We start from the raw sequence: 19,466 nt of genomic DNA, 5'->3' as shown, positions 1-19,466 counted from the left end.
CCCTTTGGGGCTGCTGGCTCCTTTTTCCTGGCAGGCACCCTCTTTTCCTTGGCACTAAGCTTTCTGGGGAAGGCGGGGGGGGGAGGTCTGCCATTACGTTTCTTGGTCCACCTGCAGGAGGAGGAGAAGTTTCTTGGAGGAGCAGGAGTCTGGAGATCTGAGCCACTCCTCGGAGGCCCTGACAGCCTCCTCGATGCTAGGCTTTGCCTGTTGCTCTGGAGCCGGGTGACCAGAAGAAGAAGAGTTGGTTCTTATATGCCCCTTTTCCCTACCCAAAGGAGGCTCAAAGCAGCTTGCATTCGCCTTCTCTTTCCTCTCCCCACAACAGACGCCCTGTGAGGTGGGTCAGGCTGAGAGAGCCCTGAGATTCCTGCTCGGTCAGAACAGTTTTATCTGTGCCATGGCAAGCCCAAGGTCACCCATCTGGCTGCATGTGGGGGAGTCCGAAATCGAACCCGGCTCACCAGATTAGAAGTCCGCACTCCTAACCACTACACCAAACTAGCCACGGCTCCGCTGAATGTTAGACTCGTTGTAGTCATGGCAGCTGCACTGATCAAACTCTGCTTTCAGGCAGGTGAAGATAAGCAAGAAGCCTTTCAGATGTCTGTCTCTTTTTCTTCTCCTTGGTTCCTTTTTTGTTTTTGTTTACAGTTCAAAATCTAGTAGATAAAGAGCAGGAATCAGGAACTCCTGCCTGAGCAGTAGGGCAATCCAGACTGGAAGGTCAGGCAGGCTCTTGGGCTGAATCTGCACTTACTTCGTTTATTCCGTTGTGGATCCTGCTGAATCCAGATCGATTTGAACTCGGGTCTTCCCCCCCCCTCATTGAAACACAAAAGTATTCTGAATGTGCTTAGGGAGGCTCAGAAGGGGAGGGGGGAGCCAAGCGTAGCAGGAGCCTCTTTCTTTTCTTTTCTTGAACGGGGGGGGGGGAGATTGGAGACAGAAGGGGGGGAACCACGAGGCAAATCTCTACTGACAAAAGTTAGGGCTTCTGCAGCTTCTGCTGTGAGAAAATTAGGACTTCCCCTTTAAGAAAAGCTTACAGCCTTGGCCAATCAGGGCTTCTCTACCATGGACAATTCGAAGCAGCCGGAGTTCCTTATGCTTTCTCAATCCGATTCTTCAAATATTGAGGGTTAAAAGCACTCTAAGATATAGCAGGATAAAGGTAGGGTCACTCCAGATAAATCATGCTTGTTGCAGGGGGAAAATATAAATCAGACAAAATCAAAATGGAAATCACATTCAGTGGAGATGGCAGGGACTGAATCAACCTGGGATTGGAATGCAGACTCCATGCAAACTCCACCCTGGTATTTTCTAATACATTCCATAATGTATTTTATAATCTAAATCATTTATAAGTAAATTAATATTTAGATTTTGTTGTAAATTTTATGAAATATTGGAATGTATTTTTATACTTGCTGTAACCCACTATTAGCCCTGGCGTAAAAGTCTGCAGAAGAGAAGGGAAGGGAAGGGAAGGGAAGGGAAGGGAAGGGAAGGGGAGGGGAGGGGAGGGGAGGGGAGGGGAGGGGAGGGAGGGAGGGAGGGAGGAAGGAAGGAAGGAAGGAAGGAAGGAAGGAAGGAAGGAAGGAAGGAAGGAAGGAAGGAAGGAAGGAAGGAAGGAAGGAAGGAAGGAAGGAAGGAAGGAAGGGGTCCTTATCTGCAAAAGGCTTGCTCAGGTGTACTTTAGAGGGATGCATTTCCCCCACGCTACCACAAGTATCCGTTTCAATGCATGCGTGCACAAACACGAAGGGTACTAAGCGATAAGCTAAAGGCAGAGCAGAGGAAGACTTCTCAGGTTGTACAAAATAAAGCATTGTTCGCCTCAAGTTCTCACTTTCCTAACGTCTGCCCGGGAGTTGCTTCCCACAGATATAAATGCACATCCCACAAAGAAAGAACGAAAAGATTCCTTTGCCAAGTCTGCCTTTTGCCCTGAGATCTCCTCGGCACGTCTATTCTTCTGGGTAACAGAGAGATAGCGGATGTGAATCAGACCCATCACACACACCCCAAGGTATGCAGCAGGGCTTTTGTGCACCTCTTAACAATATGGGGCAACGACAAACAGTAGTATGATTCAACTGGGTCACCGTGTTGGTCTCAAGCAGCAGAACAAAGTTTGAGTCCAGGAGCACCTCTGTGACCAAGAAAAGGTATCCCCTGTGCAAGCACCGAGTCATGTCTGATCGGCGCTTGCACAGGTATCGATCCAAAAAAGGACTCTTCCAGGTCTTGAAACGCACACTGCCTATACAGAGTCCTAAAATGCTTTTCTTTCATTTCCAACTCATGTACGTTCAGCATTCGGCATTCAGAGTTCAATGGTTGATGAGACAACGGCAGGTGGAAAAGTTCTTCTTACCAGGCAGCGCGAGGAGCACCTCTGACTGTCATCACCCATGTAAGTCCCTACAGCCGGAATCATCTGCTTGTGATAAGGTATTGCCAAGGGACCACAAGTATCAGAAAGAGTCTGGGAGGCTCTACACCCAACTATGAGGCTGATTCTGTGAAGGCTCAAGGGGGTGGCAGGTTACAATAGATGAGTGATTGGGATGTGAGTGTCCTGCATAGTGCAGGGGGTTGGACTAGATCAGTGGTCCCCAACCTTTTTATCACCGGGGACCACTCAACGCCTTTTACTGAGGCCCGGTGGGGGGGGGGGGTAGTTTACTCCTCTACTCTCAACCACTGCCCTAACGCTCTCTGATCGCTATGGTAATGTTTAAACATCCCTTCAAAATAAGATACAGACACGCCACAACAATGAACATAAGGAACATTTTCTTTTCATGGAAATTTTAACTCATGACAATGACAAATCAATGGGAACCCTGAGCTTGTTTCTCTGCAACGAGATAGTCCCATCTGGGAGTGATGGGAGACAATGACACCCGAAGTATGTTGTAAAGGGCCGGGGGGGATGAAGTAAAGGGGGGGGAGAAGGCGTCCTTCGGGCCCCACCTCTAATTAGTCAACGGACCACATGTGGTCCGCGGCCCACAGGTTGGGGATCACTATACTAAAAGACCCAGGAGGTCCCTTCCAACTCTATGATTCTATGATTCTAACCCCCTGGCATTTCCTACTTGGGCAGGTGAACAGTCAGAGAGAATGTCACTTCATGGCTCTATGCATCCCAACCAGGCTCACACAAACTACAGGGCAGCTAACTTCCTCACCATCTCTCAGGTAGTAAGACCAGCAGTGTGGCATGTTTTAATTTCACATGCACTCGCTCTCTTATACACCCCCCTCCCCAACTTCCATGTTCCTCAGTGGCTGTCCCAGAACTCTGGAACCAACTTCTTCAAGAGGCTCACGGGCCAAGAACTTTGATCTGGAGGAACCAGTCTAGTCTGATCTGGTTAAATCTTGGAAGCAAAACAGCATCAGGGCTGGTCATTATTTGGACAAGAGACCACCAAGGAATACCAGGGTTGCTACAGAGAGGCAGGCCTCTGAACACCACCTCTGAACGTCACTTGCTTTGAAAACCCTACAGCTGTGACTTGACAGCAAAAAAAAAAAAAACCCAAACCTGTTGCTTTCCTTTGGAAGTACAAGTCATACTTGTGGGGACCAAGATACTCAAAGTCTCTAGGATTCGACAGATGGATGGCCCAATCATTAATATATGAACTAGATAGGGGCGGGAGGGGTTTCCCTCAGTTTGGAGTGCCTTCCCCTGGTTCAGGGCTATCAGGAATTAGCCCCCCACCCCCCCAAAAAAGGCAGAAAGCAAGAAATAAACACAATACTCCAGAATTGACACACATACGTGAAGGATGTCGAGGGGATGGCCGCTCTGGTTTTGGGGCAAAACTCTATGGTAGAAGGCTAATTCTACCATAGAGGTTTTGCCCACAAACCAGAGAGTCACTCCAGATATCCCCAACACACCTATGTCACTTCCGGGTGACGTAGGCACGTTGTATTTATTTCCAACTTTTTCATGTCCTTTTCCCGTTAAGTCCTCCTATCCTCCACCAGCTGGTCCAGTGGACCTGACGCCCCTAATGTGAACCATTCCCCACCCCCTTACACCAGCCTAGTCTAGAAGTGTTTAAGATGAGCACACATACACAAACACATGAGCGTTCCTTATCAGGAATCAGACCACTGGTCTACCAAGGTCGGTTGCCTGCTCAGACCAGCAGTCGCTCTCCAGCTCTTTCACATTGCACCCTACCAGGTCTTTGCTGGGGACTGGACTCGGGACCTTCTGTCGGCAAAACGTTGCTCCACCCCTGTGCTATGCAAACCTGGGTTTAAAAAAAATGCTGGACGCAACCCAGCCAGAGTTTCATCCCGCTGATTTTCACAGGGAACATTTCAGCGCACGGTTAACTCTCTCACTGAAATCAATAGAACATAGCAGTGCTTAGTTCTGGCTGGATCATGGCCAAAGTTGATTCTATGCTTCTGATTAGCAAAAAGGGAAAAAACAAACACGCACTGCACAAAAGCAGTAAATCCAACTTAATCAGCCTCCCACATGGGAAACTATTTGCTGATTTCTCGCTGTCCCGCCAACTGCATTGTCATGAAAGTAGACTCAGCATATCGTATCAAACAAGCACAAGAAAGGCATTTGGGCAACGGGAAGGAATTCTGTTTTGGAATCTGAAAAGCAGGACAATTCAAACGAGGCACAAGTAGAAACGCCACAGCGAATAATTATTTTGTCTGCAGTAATGATGTCAAGCCAGCCTTAGGTTCTCACTTACCAGTCTGCCATAACTAAAAATTCAAAGCTTTCTAGCTGATAGATATTTATCTAGAAATGATATATATCAGGGGTGGCCAAACTATGCCTCTCCTGATGTCCATGGACTACAATTCCCAGGCGCCCCTGCCAGCATGTGTATGTTCTAGCAGGGGCTCATGGAAATTGTAGTCCATGGGGTTCTGGCGAGCCACAGTTTGACCACCCCTGATATACAGGCTCTATACTATATTTAGTAATGTTTAAAAGCTGACTGGACTCCCAAGTTCAAGGGTCCACAATGTGGTACCTGTGATTGCCATGACACCAGCACTTTTCCTCACATCAAGCATTTTTAGAACTTGGGTGGGTCCAGATAGGGCATTTGTTCAGCAAGTCTTCCAAGAGGACGAGAATCTTTGCTGTGTGACTGAGGCAGCAGCCATTTTGTGGCTGGCTCCATGTGTGGCAGCCATTTTGACGCTGTACCTCCCACACTGTGTCAAAAGGATTGGGGAATCCCAACCTAGTTGGCGGGTAATAGTGATTACATTATGTAATTATGTAAAAACCCTTCCAAATTACTTTAATTCTCAAGAATCAACAACACTAGGCCATGCATGGAAGGAATTCAGTGCACCAAAGTGTGACACATTTTAACCCCCAGAAATGTCCCTTCCCATTTAAAATGCCGCCCCCTCAAATGCTGTCCCTCGGGGGGTATTGGAGGGCTGGTGTGGGCTGAGGATGTCAACGAAACCCAATCCCCTTGTGTGTGAAAGTCATCCCAGTAGTAAGGTGACCACATTGGTAAAGCGGGACACCATTGACCGAGGGGGGGGGGGTTATTGATTAAAAATTTGGTCTATATGGAGCAACAAAAAGTTTTATAGAATGCATAGAACGCAAAAATAGTATTGTAATATATATATTTTAATTTCAACATAAGTACAATTTGCCAGGTACCCCCAGATGTCCCTCCAAAAGTGGGACAATCTGGTCACCTTACCCAATAGGATCCCAAAAGTTATTTCCCTGCTCCATAAAACAAATCAAAAGTTTGGGAAGGGGGAATCCATTAAACACAAAATTCCAAGTTTTAAATGTTTCAGTTCTAATAAGTTATTATTTTAAAAATGAAATTTAAATTTGATGTGAACAGAGAATCTTTTAAAACAAAAATCTTTTAAAAAACTGCCTTTCTAAAGGAAGAAGCACCTAGAAAGTATTTTGGTCAATTGCCAGCTTGGACATTACATTTTGCACTAATATTATGGCTTTGTCTCAGCACCTGCCAGGCATGTGGAAGGTACCAAGGTCAATCCCAGACTCTCCAGGTAAAAGATCTGGCCGCAGGTGATGGGAGAGCCACTGCCAGTCTGAGAAGACAATAATAGTTTTGATGGACTAAGGGCCCAATTCAGAATAAGGCACCTTATTCTGGGAGCCCCTCAATTAAAATATTTATTCTTCAAAATGCCACCCTTGTAGAGAGGCCCTCTCTCTGTCTTAGTGTATTCTCATGTGTCTCATAGAATATATTCAAGGGATATATTCATGTAGGAGCCTCTCCATTCATATTGTTTACCACCTTACCACATGAGTGCATTTAAATATTAAACCACTGAAGAAGACCCCAAGAGGGGTGGAAACGGGTTTGGTTATTTAGTAATTTATCCATGTGTCAAAACTTTTGGGATTTGTGCAACAGAGCGTGATATATGTTGATATTTTAAAGCTTTATACGTGCACAGGCATTGTAATAAAGATTTGCATTTTAATTTTTTATACTTATGCTTATTCTGCTGCTGCTATACCTCCCAAAGAAACAACACAACCTTCCACCTTACTGTGAACACTGATCTAATGAATGATCCACTTCACTTCTGGTTGAAATCATTTTAATACGGAATGTGGTAGGGTGGTGTATGAGGATGGTGACGGGGCAGATTAAAGCCAGAAAGAATCATTGGGAACAACAAACACATTCTAGTGTCAATTCAAACCAAAGCCCATCGATTAAAATAACTGTCATGGCTGCAGGTCAGATCCTGTTTGAGGTCACAAGGACTACAATGCAAAAATCAACTTGGTATTGCGTCTCATCATCATTTTCATATTAAAATATTGAACTTGCTACTTGAAGTTTAAGGGATGGGAATATGAAGGCGACTGTTAGCCGCTTTGAGCCTCCTTCGGGTAGGGAAAAGCGGCATATAAGAACCATCTCTTCTTCTTCTTCTTCTTCTTCTTCTTCTTCTTCTTCTTCTTCTTCTTCTTTGTGTGTAACATTTTAAATCACTATGATTCACAGCTTTGACCATCAGGTAATAGATACTTTTATTTAGGAATCATCTATAGAATATTAAAACAAAATCTTGATTTAAATCAGCGACTTAAAATGGACTTTCCCCTCTCTGTCATTTAAATATATCCACCTGGGGAACGTAGCTGCAAACTGTACAGTGTGAGCAACATTAATAATTTGACACCACCCTGAGACCCTGCAGTGGGGGGCAATATATCAATTAAATGAATAAATAAAATGACTACATAATACCCTTCACAACTAAAGGTATTCAATTCATGGTTTCTTCCATAGCTTTTAGCTCCCTTATTCGTGACAACCCCGGGCAGAGCTGATTCCAAAATTGTCCAGGCTCTGTAGTTTTAAAAACCTTCCCAATGGGTTTGCCTAATCAGGATTGAGTGCTGTTTCAATAGCCGTGAGATTAAATATGCCACAAAACTGGGACATGGGCTAATAAACCCCTCTTTCATTTAATCAGGCAGAACTCCAATTCCAAAAACGATACTCTGTCAGATGTATTTGGGTAGAGTACAAATTAGATGTTACTCCGCATTCTCCAAATGTTGGGCAGGTTTATTAGTTTATGAAATCCCTTTGACGTACATCACAGTTCTCTGACCAGAATATTACACTGAGCTCAGTTAAACTGATTGGCTTTGTGGAGGTTAAAAGACACAATTGTTAAGAGAACTGCATTTATAATTGCGAATGGAAAACTGCCTAGAGTGACAGGTCCTCACAGATGTTCGGCGGGGGGCTTAGAGAAGGATTTTGTCACGCCCATCCAAGCAGTTCTTTTACCAGGCATTCCTAAAACCTAGGATATATCCACTGACTACCCAAATACCTCAGGCCAGCTACAATTGTTTCAGCAAGTGTCTAAGCGAACTAGGATTGGCCCAAGGTTACCCAGCAGGGTTCATGTGTCTTAACATGGCTGACAATTGCCCTCCCTTCCTCTCCCCACCTTGTGAGTCTGGGGACGGTGGGGCTGGGAGAGTCCTAAGGGAACTGCAGCTGGGCGAAGGTCACCCAGCAGGCCTTACATGTCTCAAAGCAGCTGACAATCGCCTTCCCTTCCTCTCCCCACAACCGATGCCCTGTGAGAAAGATAAGGCTGAGAGAGCTCTGAGAGAACTGGGACTGGCCCAAGGTCACCTATCTGGCTGCATGTGAAGGAGTGGGAAATCAAACCCAGTTCTCCAGATTACAGCACCTCACTGGCTCTCACCATTTGGCTTTGAGTGTTCCTTGAAAAGCATGATCTTGCCATGGGGGCCACAATCTGATCACGCCCAGGTTAAATGACTAAAATGTACTCTACATGGTGCTACATTTGAAAGTTCAGCTGGTCTGAACTGCGACAATCAGGCTCCTGTGGAAGGTGAGAAGACTTGGGTTTTATACTCTTCTTTTCAATGACTGAAGGAGTCTCAAAGCTGGCAATCGCCTTCCCTTCCTCTTCCCCACGACAGACACCCTGTGAGGGAGGTGAGGCTAAGAGAGCTCTGACAGGACTGCTCGGTCAGAACATCACTATCAGGGCTGTGATGAGCCCAACGTCACCCAGCTGGCTACATGTGGAGGAGGAGCAGGGAATCAAACCCGGCTCATCAGGTTAGAAGCCACCGGCATGAACAACTACACCACACTGGCAGATCTACAATTAATTTCAACTAGAATAATACGGTCTTATATTTCAACTGGAGGTCACCATTAAGCTGAACAAGAAGAAAACCATCAAAAACAACCAATAGTACCCTAGGCATAAACCAGTATAAACCAGTGTTTGTTGGCCTTCCTCAGTTGTTATGATAACTGCATTCGACCAAAATAAATCTAGGCAGGGCTCAAAAGCCCCCTGAGTAACAGAAAAGTGGCTTTTTCCTCTTGTTTGCGCATATCCTCCCATGGGTATTTCTAATCTTGCTCTCTTGGCAGATCTACAATGGCTGCTCATCGACTCCTGACCAATATACAAAGGGCTGAATCTTACCATTATCTTTTGTACACTGTTCTTAATCAGCTGCAAGTAGCCTGAGGACTAGTTTTATAAACACCATGTGAGACCGTTAAATGTTTTATGCTGTCGTTATCATGCTCCGGCTGGGTTTTTAATGGTTATTGCGACACCAGCCCTGCCCTGAGGGTGCCACTCCCTTGAACTCAGCCTCGCCTGAATCGCTCATCCCTCTGAGGAAGAGCAGGATAAAAAGTGACTGACAAGGGAGGCTAGAAGAAAAGAGAGAGGTGAATTCTAGAAGGCAAGATCGATAACTGTCCTTAAGGTTTAGAGACAGGTTCTCCCCCCTCCCCCCCAAAGTTGCAGCCAACTTATAGCAACCAGGCATGGTTTTCAGGGCCAGAGATGTCCAGAGGTGGTTGGCCACTGTCTGTCTCTTCCGTGGTGGTCTCCCATCCAAGTATTAATCAGGAACAGCCCTGCTTAGCTTCCAAATCTGATGAGGTCAGACTAGCCTGGACCATCTAGGTCAGTGCAGCGAATCTATGAATATCTGATCCTAAGTACTGATATTTCAGTAGGATAGCCATGCTGGTCTGCAAGAGAAGAGCTAGATTCCAGTCCAGGAGCACAGAGATCTGCAGGGACTTGAATCATTACTGGTCTCTGACAAAGGGAACTTTTGTCATCAATCTAGGTGGGGGGGGGGAGAGAGAACGTTTCCTGAAGGTCTTTACCGTGGATTACGCAGAAGCATCTGGGCTAATCGCTTGGCAGCAAGCCTGGGTCACACAGACCCTCTATCTGATCCAGAAGAGATCTCCTTTATGTTTTTGTTTCCTCCTTATGGTGACCCTGTGGGGTTTTTAGGGTAAGAGCCATGGTCTGGCCTGGCTCGACAACCCTGGTACTCCTTGAAGGTCTGTCATCCAAGAACTAGCCAGAGCCAACCCCACTTAGCTTCCAAGATCTGACGGGGTTGGGCTAGCCTGGGCTGTCCAGGTCAGGATCTTTCTATGGTACAAGACCATAAAGACATATTTATTTATTTTTCTCTTTGTGCCCCACCCTCTCCCAGCATACCGGCTACAGTTGATCGACTCCTGGAAGGACGGACAATTAGAATCTTAGAGTTGGATGGGACCTCATGGGTCATCTAGTCCAACCCCCTGCACTATGCAGGACACTCACATTCCAATCGCTCTTCCACTGTAACCTGCCACCTCCTTGAACCTTCACAGAATCAGCCTCTCCATCAGATGGCTATCCAGCCTCTGTTTAAAAATCTCCAAAGATGGAGAACCCACCACCTCCTGAGGAAGCCTGTTCCACTGAGAAACCGCTCTAACTGTAAGGAATGTCTTCCGGATGTTTAGATGGAATTTCTTTTGCATTAACTTCATCCCATTGGTTCTGGTCCAGCCCTCCAGGGCAAGAGAGAACAACACTGGTGAGGCTCACTTCAGAATGGAATCAAACATCCTTTCATCGCCACAGACTCATTCAGGACAAATTCAACTGGGTAGCCGTGTTGGTCTGAAGTAGCACAACAAAAACAGAGTCCAGTAGGACCTTTAAGAAAAGAGAGAGGTGAATTTATTCAAATATTTATTCAAGGCATGAGCTTTCGAGTGCATGCCTTGAATAAACCTTTGTCGGTCTGAAAGATCCTACTGGACTCTATTTTTGTCATTCAGGACAAGGCAATGTCTTCAATGCCCAAAACACTTTGGCGTTATCTTTTTCTCTGAGAACAGAACGGATATATTTCTCAGATTATACCTCCGTGGAACCAGGAAATTCAATAGTCTCACACACTCTTTCATTGTCAACTGGCCTTCCCAAAGTATAAGCCTATGGCATATAAACAGCTGACCCAGACGAAGTCCAAAGAGTGACGGGAGACGAGGCAGAGTCAGTGAAGAGTTTCTACACTGCTAAGGAAACAGAACCCTTTAAGTGCAAAATATCCCACGGGCTCCAGTGAGTTTCAAGTACACAAATCTCTCTGGCTTGGGGCCACGGCTGCCTACCCTAGAGGCACTGTTGACATTCCACAAAGATACTTTGAGTGCCCAAGCCAGGAGTAGTCAAACTGCGGCCCTCCAGATGTCCATGGACTACAGTTCCCAGGAGCCCCTGCCAGCATTTGCTGGCAGGGGATCCTGGGAATTGTAGTCCACGGACATCTGGAGGGCCGCAGTTTGACTACTTCTGGCCCAAGCCCAACACCGAGATTGGGGCTATTTCAGGGGACAATTTCTTTGCAGTTGTCTTAGACGAGCATCTTAATGCTCCATATCAAATCAGAATGTGAAGTGGCTCTTACTGAAGCACTCTAGCTTTTAAGCCAAGGCAATGCCGACCATCTAAGCTTAGAATTATGCACCCCATGCAATTTTCAGAGGTTATTCCTAGGGGAACGGTTAGGCTGTTCAGACAATCCTGGCACGGAATCACGTGATCAAGGAGATGGAGAGAGAGAAGATGATCGCCAACAGAAGGAAGGACAAAATGAATCGACAGTAAAGAGGAGGGCCCGGAGAGCAGTAGGAGAGCCCACATCCCTGTCTACAGGCAGAAATTTATTTATTTGTTTGTTTGTTTGGATTTTTATACCGCCCATTCTTTACAGCTCTGGGCGGTATAAAAATCCGAAGGAAGGAAGGAAGGAAGGAAGGAAGGAAGGAAGGAAGGAAGGAAGGAAGGAAGGAAGGAAGGAAGGAAGGAAGGAAGGAAGGAAGGAAGGAAGGAAGGAAGGAAGGAAGCAAGCTCTGGGCAGTATAAAAATCCGAAGGAAGGAAGGGAGGGAGGGAGGGAGGGAGGGAGGGAGGGAGGGAGGGAGGGAGAGAGAGAGAGAGAGAGAGAGAGAGAGAGAGAGAGAGAAAGAAAGAAAGAAAGAAAGAAAGAAAGAAAGAAAGAAAGAAAGAGCATGCCCCCCACACCAAATTCCATTGTATTTGTTTTTATAAAGGTAAAGGTATCCCCTGTGCAAGCACCAGGTCATGTCTGACCCTTGGGGTGACGCCCTCCAGCGTTTTCATGGCAGACTCAATACGGGGTGGTTTGCCAGTGCCTTCCCCAGTCATTACCGTTTACCCCCCAGCAAGCTGGGTACTCATTTTACCGACCTCGGAAGGATGGAAGGCTGAGTCAACCTTGAGCCGGCTGCTGGGATCGAACTCCCAACCTCATGGACAGACAGCTTCAGACAGCATTTCTACTGCCTTACCACCCTGCGGCACAAGAGGCTCTTACATTTGTTTTTATATGCCTATTCACTTCTTCTCCGAAACAGCGTTGTTTGAAGAGGTTGATATAAAATCCATTTTGCTGACTTTACTGATGTCTAAGTATGCCGACAAACCAGATCTGTGAAACGATCGAGAAACACTTCCGATACCTGCAGTTCACTGTGTTCTGCTCGCAAAGCTCTAGATCCAGTGCTCGGAAACTCATTTTCTCTCTAGGCTCACAGGCATAAATCATGGTTTAGATTTAAAAGAACCATCTCATCTCTCCTTCTTCCACAGACAGGAAAGCCCTTCAAACTGTTTGATTCTCACAGGGATTGCAAATAAATTATAAGTAGGAGGTGGGTTTTTTAAATTAATGTTAAACAGGTTTTCTTGTGAATTGTTTTTAAGATGCTGTTAACTACTCTGAGCCAGTCGGGATAGGGCAGTATATAGATAAAAATCTTTATTTATCTGTTCCGCTTTAATACTTCTGGAAAAGGGATGTAGGAGGAGGTGGTCTCATAGCTTAAGTGCCACTCAGTGCTTAACATCCACTCAGGGGGGCTGTCCCGCCCCTGAGTGCCTCCTCCTCCAATCGGCTTGCCTGTCAGTCCAGCGGCAGCCAATTGCCTTCCGTCCCCCACCTCTGACCACCCACTCCTCCTTCCACTTCCCTCCAAGGCTCAGAAGCTGCAGATCCCTGCCGCATGAAAGCTGTCCCTGACAGTGAGTTCCCTGCAGCCAGCAGCCTTTCCAGGTCCTGGGGGAAGGAAGAGGCCGTCTGCAGGGTTCTTCCACCCCACCCCACAATAATCTATTCCTGAATGCAACGGGCTTTGCCCCTAGTTTATACATAATGCTGTGCCACACCAGTCGATTCTCCTATGCCTCCTGATACCATTTCTTCCTCTTTCCAATATTAGGGATCCTCTGTTGTAAGGTGACTCTTTTCAGTCAGTTTTAAGCAGCTCTTCTCCGCAGTTTCACTCAACTCCCTAATTGACCTCCTCCGCTCCCTTAACTGCTGTGTTTAATTCCTTTAGCTGTCATTTTCCGCTGTCCTTCTCACTTACACTTCATCAGCTCCCACTGGTCACCGTTCAGAAGAGGAGGCCCCTAACCTGTCTCTCACAGCATGCATTTTTACCCATCACTGAATTGCCTCGAAGAATAAAGAGGCCTTTCACCTTTTTTGGCACCAGACTTACATGTGAGGTCTGAGTTCATAGAAGTTTCTGTTCCGGTATTCCTCCACTTTCTCCGGCGAATAAATAGGCAGCGGTCGGTACGGATTGACGGATATCACCACGCTGCCGATGTAAGTCTGCAGAAGAACGAAAAAGGACAATGTGTTTTTAGTAGCAGATACTTTAATCAATGGCCCTCCCAGCATCCCTTGCCTGGCTGCCAGACAACCCTCCTGACTATACTACACATAGCAGCTTGGTGTAGTGGTTAGGAGCATGCAGTTCTAATCCAGCGAACCGGGTTTGATTCCTGCTCCACATGCAGCCAGCTGTGTGACCTTAGGTCTAGTCACAGTCCTGATAAAGCTGTTCTGACCGAGCGGGAATATCAGGGCTCTCTCAGCCTCACGTGCCTCACAGGGTGTCTGTTGTGGGGAGAGGAAAGGGAAGGCGATTGGAAGCCACTTTGAGACTCCTTCAGGTAGAGAAAAGTGGCATATAAGAACCAACTCTTCTTCCTCTTCTTCATATGATGAATAAATTTTCAAATACTGTAATTAATATACAAGGTGTTTTGAGGGATATCTGATACTGCTATAGTATCTGTCCTGAAAAAAGGGGTCATTATGATCATCCTGTTGTCAGAACGAAGTGTTGAGTGTATGCATTGCAAATCTACAAACTCTCGCTGGGTTTTCTAATCAATTTTCATGTTGGCACACAGCCAAAAAACCCCCACATATGATCTCAAGAAGATGGGGAAATCCACAGACAATTACATGCAGAATTTCATGCGCTGTCCCATTCACACCCATTTTAACTCTCATTTCTTTAGGATGGAAAGTGAACAACAGGTTCAATATGAAAACGGTACTGGAAATGGAAAGAAATTGTATGTTCCTAGATTTTTAAAATGCAGCTGTTTTAAATGTAAAATGTTTTAACCTCATTTTATTATGAACTGTTGTGAGCTCCCCTGAGCCCTTGGGGAGGATGGCATATAAATTAGATTAGGAAGGAAGGAAGGAAGGAAGGAAGGAAGGAAGGAAGGAAGGAAGGAAGGAAGGAAGGAAGGAAGGAAGGAAGGAAGGAAGGAAGGAAGGAAGGAAGGAAGGAAGGAAGGAAGGAAGGAAGGAAGGAAGGAAGGAAGGAAGGAAGGAAGGAAGGAAGGAAGGAAGGAAGGAAGGAAGTTTTTTTGAAGGCCAAGCTAGTCAGGCTAAAAGGCAAGGACTACCTAAATCAGGGTTAGTCAAACTGCGGCCCTCCAGATGTCCGTGGACTACAATTCCCAGGAGCCCCTGCCAGCAAATGGGAATTGTCGTCCATGGACATCTGGAGGGCCGCAGTTTGACTACCCCTGACCTAAATTCTTATTGTCTGCAGCCTTCTTCTCTCTTCCTAATAGCATCTATCAATAAGGTCATTCAAAAGGCCACCAATTTGGAAAGGCCTACAGCTACTTTCATAAATCTAAGCCGCAGCTTCCAAAGACCTATCGCAACATTTTAAGCAGAGTTCAGTTGTGGGCTGCGATGCAGTTATTAAGAGTATCAGCTAGGATCAGAGAGACCCAGGTTCAAATCCCCATTCATGTCACGAATGCTCATTGGGTAAGCTTGGGCCACTCACACGCTGTCAGCCTACTCTACTTCTGGTGTGGGGATAAAATGGAGGAGAGTAGGAGGATGGAAGCTTCTTTGGGTCGGCCACCTCCAATTAGCTAGCGATCCCTGGCCCCAAGGAAGTCGGCTTGACCTCAGCCAGGGCCAGAGCCTTTTCTGTCCTCCTCCCAGAGGATATCGGGGCCCTAATAGAACTAAAACAGTTCTGCAGGACCTGCAAAAGGGAGCTCCTCCACCACGCATTCGGTTGACGTCGACCAAAACACCTACTGGGCCCCAACCCTCCCTCCCTTGAACCCATGCGACAGTTCTGACGAGCGATGGGCCTGTTAGATCGTTCACTGTTAGAACTTTATTCTCTGTTTATTGTTATTATTACAGTTACCTTTTATTCATTACTAGGGCCATTCAGGAATACAGTGGCCGCTAGATTCGGTGTGTATGTGTGGAAGAACTCTGTGGGCAGCCTCCCCCTTCCCCCAGGACCTGGAAAGGCTTCAAGGAGCTGTTAGGGAACTCACCAGCAGGGGCAGCTCTCACATGACAGGGATCTGCAGCCTCCGAGCCTCAGAGGGAAGTGGAAGGAGGAGGGGGTGGTCAGGGGTAGGGAACGGAAGGCGATTGGCTGGCCGCTGGACAGACAGGCAAGCCAGGTGGAGGAGGACGCACTCAGGGGTGGGACAGCCGGCCTGAGTGGGTGTTAAGCACTGAGCGGCACTTAAGCCATGAGACATACTCTTCCTCCGAGCCCTTACCAGAAATATATTATGTGGAACAAATAATCAGTCAGTTTAATGTATTGTTTTGTTACGTCCTTTGTGAACCACCCTGAGCCTTGGGGGGGGGGGCGGTATACAAATGTAATAAAATAAATAAATGGGGGGAAAGGCAGGGTATAAATGAATTAAATAAATTTAAATAAATTTAGTAAATCGTATCTTTGTATTTTACAAATGTTCATCTATTTTATTGAAGCATTTTGGGATGCTTTTCTCCCTCCAGGGATAACGTGATCTCTCATTACTCAATAATGGGGTGGGAGGGAATTGACAGCTGGCAATGAAAACAGATTAACTGCTATATGGCATTATAAAACCATTCAAGGTCTCGAGGAGTGATACTCAAGCGACTGTACCACAAAATCCTTCGATATTTTAGATGGCAAAATTGTTGAGGATAATTAAAAAAAAACCTGTCAACATCCTGAAGGGAATATCAGCCAAGACTTATAAATAAAATAAAATAAAATAAAAATAAATATTTTTTTAAGAAAACTGATAAGGTGATGTCCAAAGACCATGGTTTGGAAGGAAGGGGTGGGGCTGTAATCAAAGCCACATGGAGCACAAGAAACCAGCTGTTTGCTGATGTACTCTGTACTCAGTATAGCCACAGCTTAAAAAAACAAATATTTAGGAAGGTCAAAGGACTGTGCACAAAGGCACCCACATAGGTGCCTTTCAACACAGGTTATGTCTTTGGTTCAGGCACACTGTCCAGGAATCCCCACGAATAAGGAGGTCCAGCCACCATAATTTCCCCATAAGGTAAAGGTATCCCCTGTGCAAGCACCGAGTCATGTCTGACCCTTGGGGTGACGCCCTCCAGCGTTTTCATGGCAGACTCAATACAAGGTGGTTTGCCAGGGCCTTCCCCAGTCATTACCGTTTACCCCCCAGCAAGTTGGGTCCTCATTTTACCGACCTCGGAAGGACGGAAGGCTGAGTCAACCTTGAGCCGGCTGCTGGGATCGAACTCCCAGCCTCATGGGCAGAGCTTCAGACAGCATTTCGGCTGCCTTACCACCCTGCGCCACAAGAGGCTCATAAATTGCCCCATAATTCCTTTCACTCTAAGGTTTGTGGCAGTAGTGCCTATGACAATCCATAGAAAAGGCATTCTTTTTTTTTCCCAGGGAAAACAGAACTTTCCCAGGCAACATCCTCCTTCCCAGCAGGACTCCAAGATAAACAAAGCAGAGATATAAATGACTTAATTCCTCCGGCCAGGGACGAGTGCAGCTACATTCCAGCGAGGAAAGCACAATTCCTGGAGTCGTGGGGGGAAATGCCACGGCATCCGAGGGACTCAAACATCCTTTGCTTGCTGTGCCTTCTTATAGGCAGCTACTATTTTAAAAACGGCAGCCTCCAAGGACTGGTCCTGTGACCAGATTGCAGGGCGGGGAGGAGCGGCAGAAGAGGCAGATTCCATTCCTTGCTTCACCTAGATAGCTCAAACACGGTCCTTTGGGCACCAATCACCCCTGCGGTTAAAATGCAGACTTTACTCCCCCCCCCCCCATTTTGGCTGCTACCGCATGACACAGGCCAGATCTTAGAAGCTATGCAGGGTCAGCCCTGGGAGAGGAAACTACTAAGGGAGCCTGGGCTTGCAATCACAGAGGCAGGCAATGGCAAAACACCTCTGGGGTCACCGTAAGTGGGCTGTGGCTTGGTGGCCCTTAATTATTGTCCTGCTTTGGATGATCCAGACTAGCCCGATCTCATCAAATCTGGGAAGCTAAGCAGGGTTGTCTCTGGCTATTATTTGGATGGGAGGCCACGAAAGAAGTCCGAGGTCACTAGGCAGAGGCAAACAATGGCCAACCACCTCTGTCCGTCTCTTGCACTGAAAACCCTATGGCAGGGGTAGCGTTCGCTGGCAGGGGCTCATGGGAATTGTAGTCCACGGACATCTGGAGGGCCACAGTTTGACTACCCCTGCTCTATGGGGTCACTATAAGTTAGCTATGACCAGATGGCACAGGTCAACTCTCAGAAGCTAAACCCAGCCAGTAATTAGTCATTGGGTGGAAAGGTCAGGGCAGAGGTCAGCAATAGCCCATCACCGGTCTGGCCTTACCTGGAAAACCCTACTTTAAATCAGCTGGGACTTAATGGAACTTTCCCCCACCCAGGAAATCTGATGTTTCATATATAATCTAAACTTTATAGATTTCAGCTTTGAGAGACTACAGATATAAACCAATGGGTGTTGGTTGGAACCAATGGGTATTCTACCGGGGAGGAGGGTGTTTCCGCCCCTTTCGCTCTCTCTCTCATCAGCTCCAAAAAGAGAGATTCAAATGAGTAGCCCTGTCGGTCTGAAGTAGCACAATAAAACCAGAGTCCAGTAGCACCTTTAAGACCAACAAAGGTTTATTCCAGGCGTGAGTTTTCGAGAGCAAGCACTCTTCCTCAGACTAAGAACTGTCATGTAGGGAGATCGTAGTCTGAGGAAGAGTGCTTGCACTCAAAAGCTCACGCCTTGAGTAAATCTTTGTTGGTCTTAAGGGTGCTACTGGACTCTGGTTTTATTCAGCTCCCAAAAGATACTGCCAGAGATTTGGGGATTCTCTGAGGCCAACGGTCCGGAATGGACAAACAGCATATCGGTATGTATCTCACATAGTGTTTGCAAAGTTCTGAACACTTTCCGCATAATGCAGTGCAAAGTTAGAAATGCATGTTGACGGGTTTAGAGCACCTAACTCTATTTTCGATTGCCACTCTTCAGGCTGCCTGATCTTGCCAAGAGCCTTGAAATAGGGTCACGCGAACCAACCATGCGGGCGCCAAGATGGGGGAATAACTGGATTACGCTCCAACTCTTATCTACGGACCCACCACCCCTAAGGGCATTTACAAAACCACGAGCACAGTTGACTTATGCCAACCCGCCTAGGCAAGAGACGTTCAGACTTAGAGGTCTCTCATCCAAATACTAGCCAAGGCTGACCCTGCTCAGCTTCTGAGATCTGACAAGAGTGAGCTAGCCTGGGCATCCAGGTCAAGGCAAATTGGAAAAGTTCTGTCAAGTCACAGGCAACTTAAACTAGTTCAAGAGAAGAGGAGTTAGTTTTTGGTTTTCCACTTTTTATTATTATTATTATTTGATTATTTGATTAATTACCCGCCACTCCCGAGAGGCTCGTGGCGGGTCACAAAAGTCCAGTTAAAACCCCATTAAAACCCACTGAAATGGACAATCACAACACAATAACAGCATAACAGCAACAACATGGTGGAACCCCCCAACGACCCTCCCATCCTATGTCAAGAGGGAGGAGGGAGGAGAGACAAGAACACAGATGGCATCTAATCAGGGGGACCCCAATTGATCTTCCTTCACTGCCCCAACCTCAACCATAGACCTGGCGGAAGAGCCCTGTTTTACAGGCCCTGCAGAATGCTGGAAGGTCCCGCAGAGCCCGAAGCTCACCTGGGAGCTCATTCCACCAGGTCAGGGCCAGGACCAAAAAGGCCCTGGCCCTGGTTGAGGCTAGGTGTGTTTCTTTGGGGCCGGGAACTATACCTGTAGGAGTCTCAAAGCAGCTTACAATCACCTTCCCTTCCTGTTTCTCTCCTCTACCCTGTGAAGTGGAGGCCGAGAGAGCTCTGAGAGAACTGTAG

General features: G+C 46.7%; 1 protein-coding gene across 3 annotated transcripts in view; it reads right to left on the bottom strand.

Moving 5' to 3' along the window:
• MYO1B (myosin IB) overlaps nucleotides 1–19,466 on the bottom strand; it is a 197,594-nt gene that overhangs the window by 127,829 nt on the left and 50,299 nt on the right. For all 3 annotated transcript variants that reach the window (XM_077319495.1, XM_077319496.1, XM_077319497.1), the window contains exon 3: nucleotides 13,451–13,566. In XM_077319495.1, the coding sequence (XP_077175610.1) occupies nucleotides 13,451–13,566 (116 nt within the window). The remainder of the gene's footprint in view (nucleotides 1–13,450; nucleotides 13,567–19,466) is intronic.

This window comes from Paroedura picta, chromosome 2 (genome assembly GCF_049243985.1).
Source record: "Paroedura picta isolate Pp20150507F chromosome 2, Ppicta_v3.0, whole genome shotgun sequence".
Lineage (NCBI taxonomy): Eukaryota > Metazoa > Chordata > Lepidosauria > Squamata > Gekkonidae > Paroedura > Paroedura picta.
The sequence above is the reverse complement of the archived record's forward strand: the minus strand, read 5'-3'. Positions and strand labels throughout refer to the sequence as shown.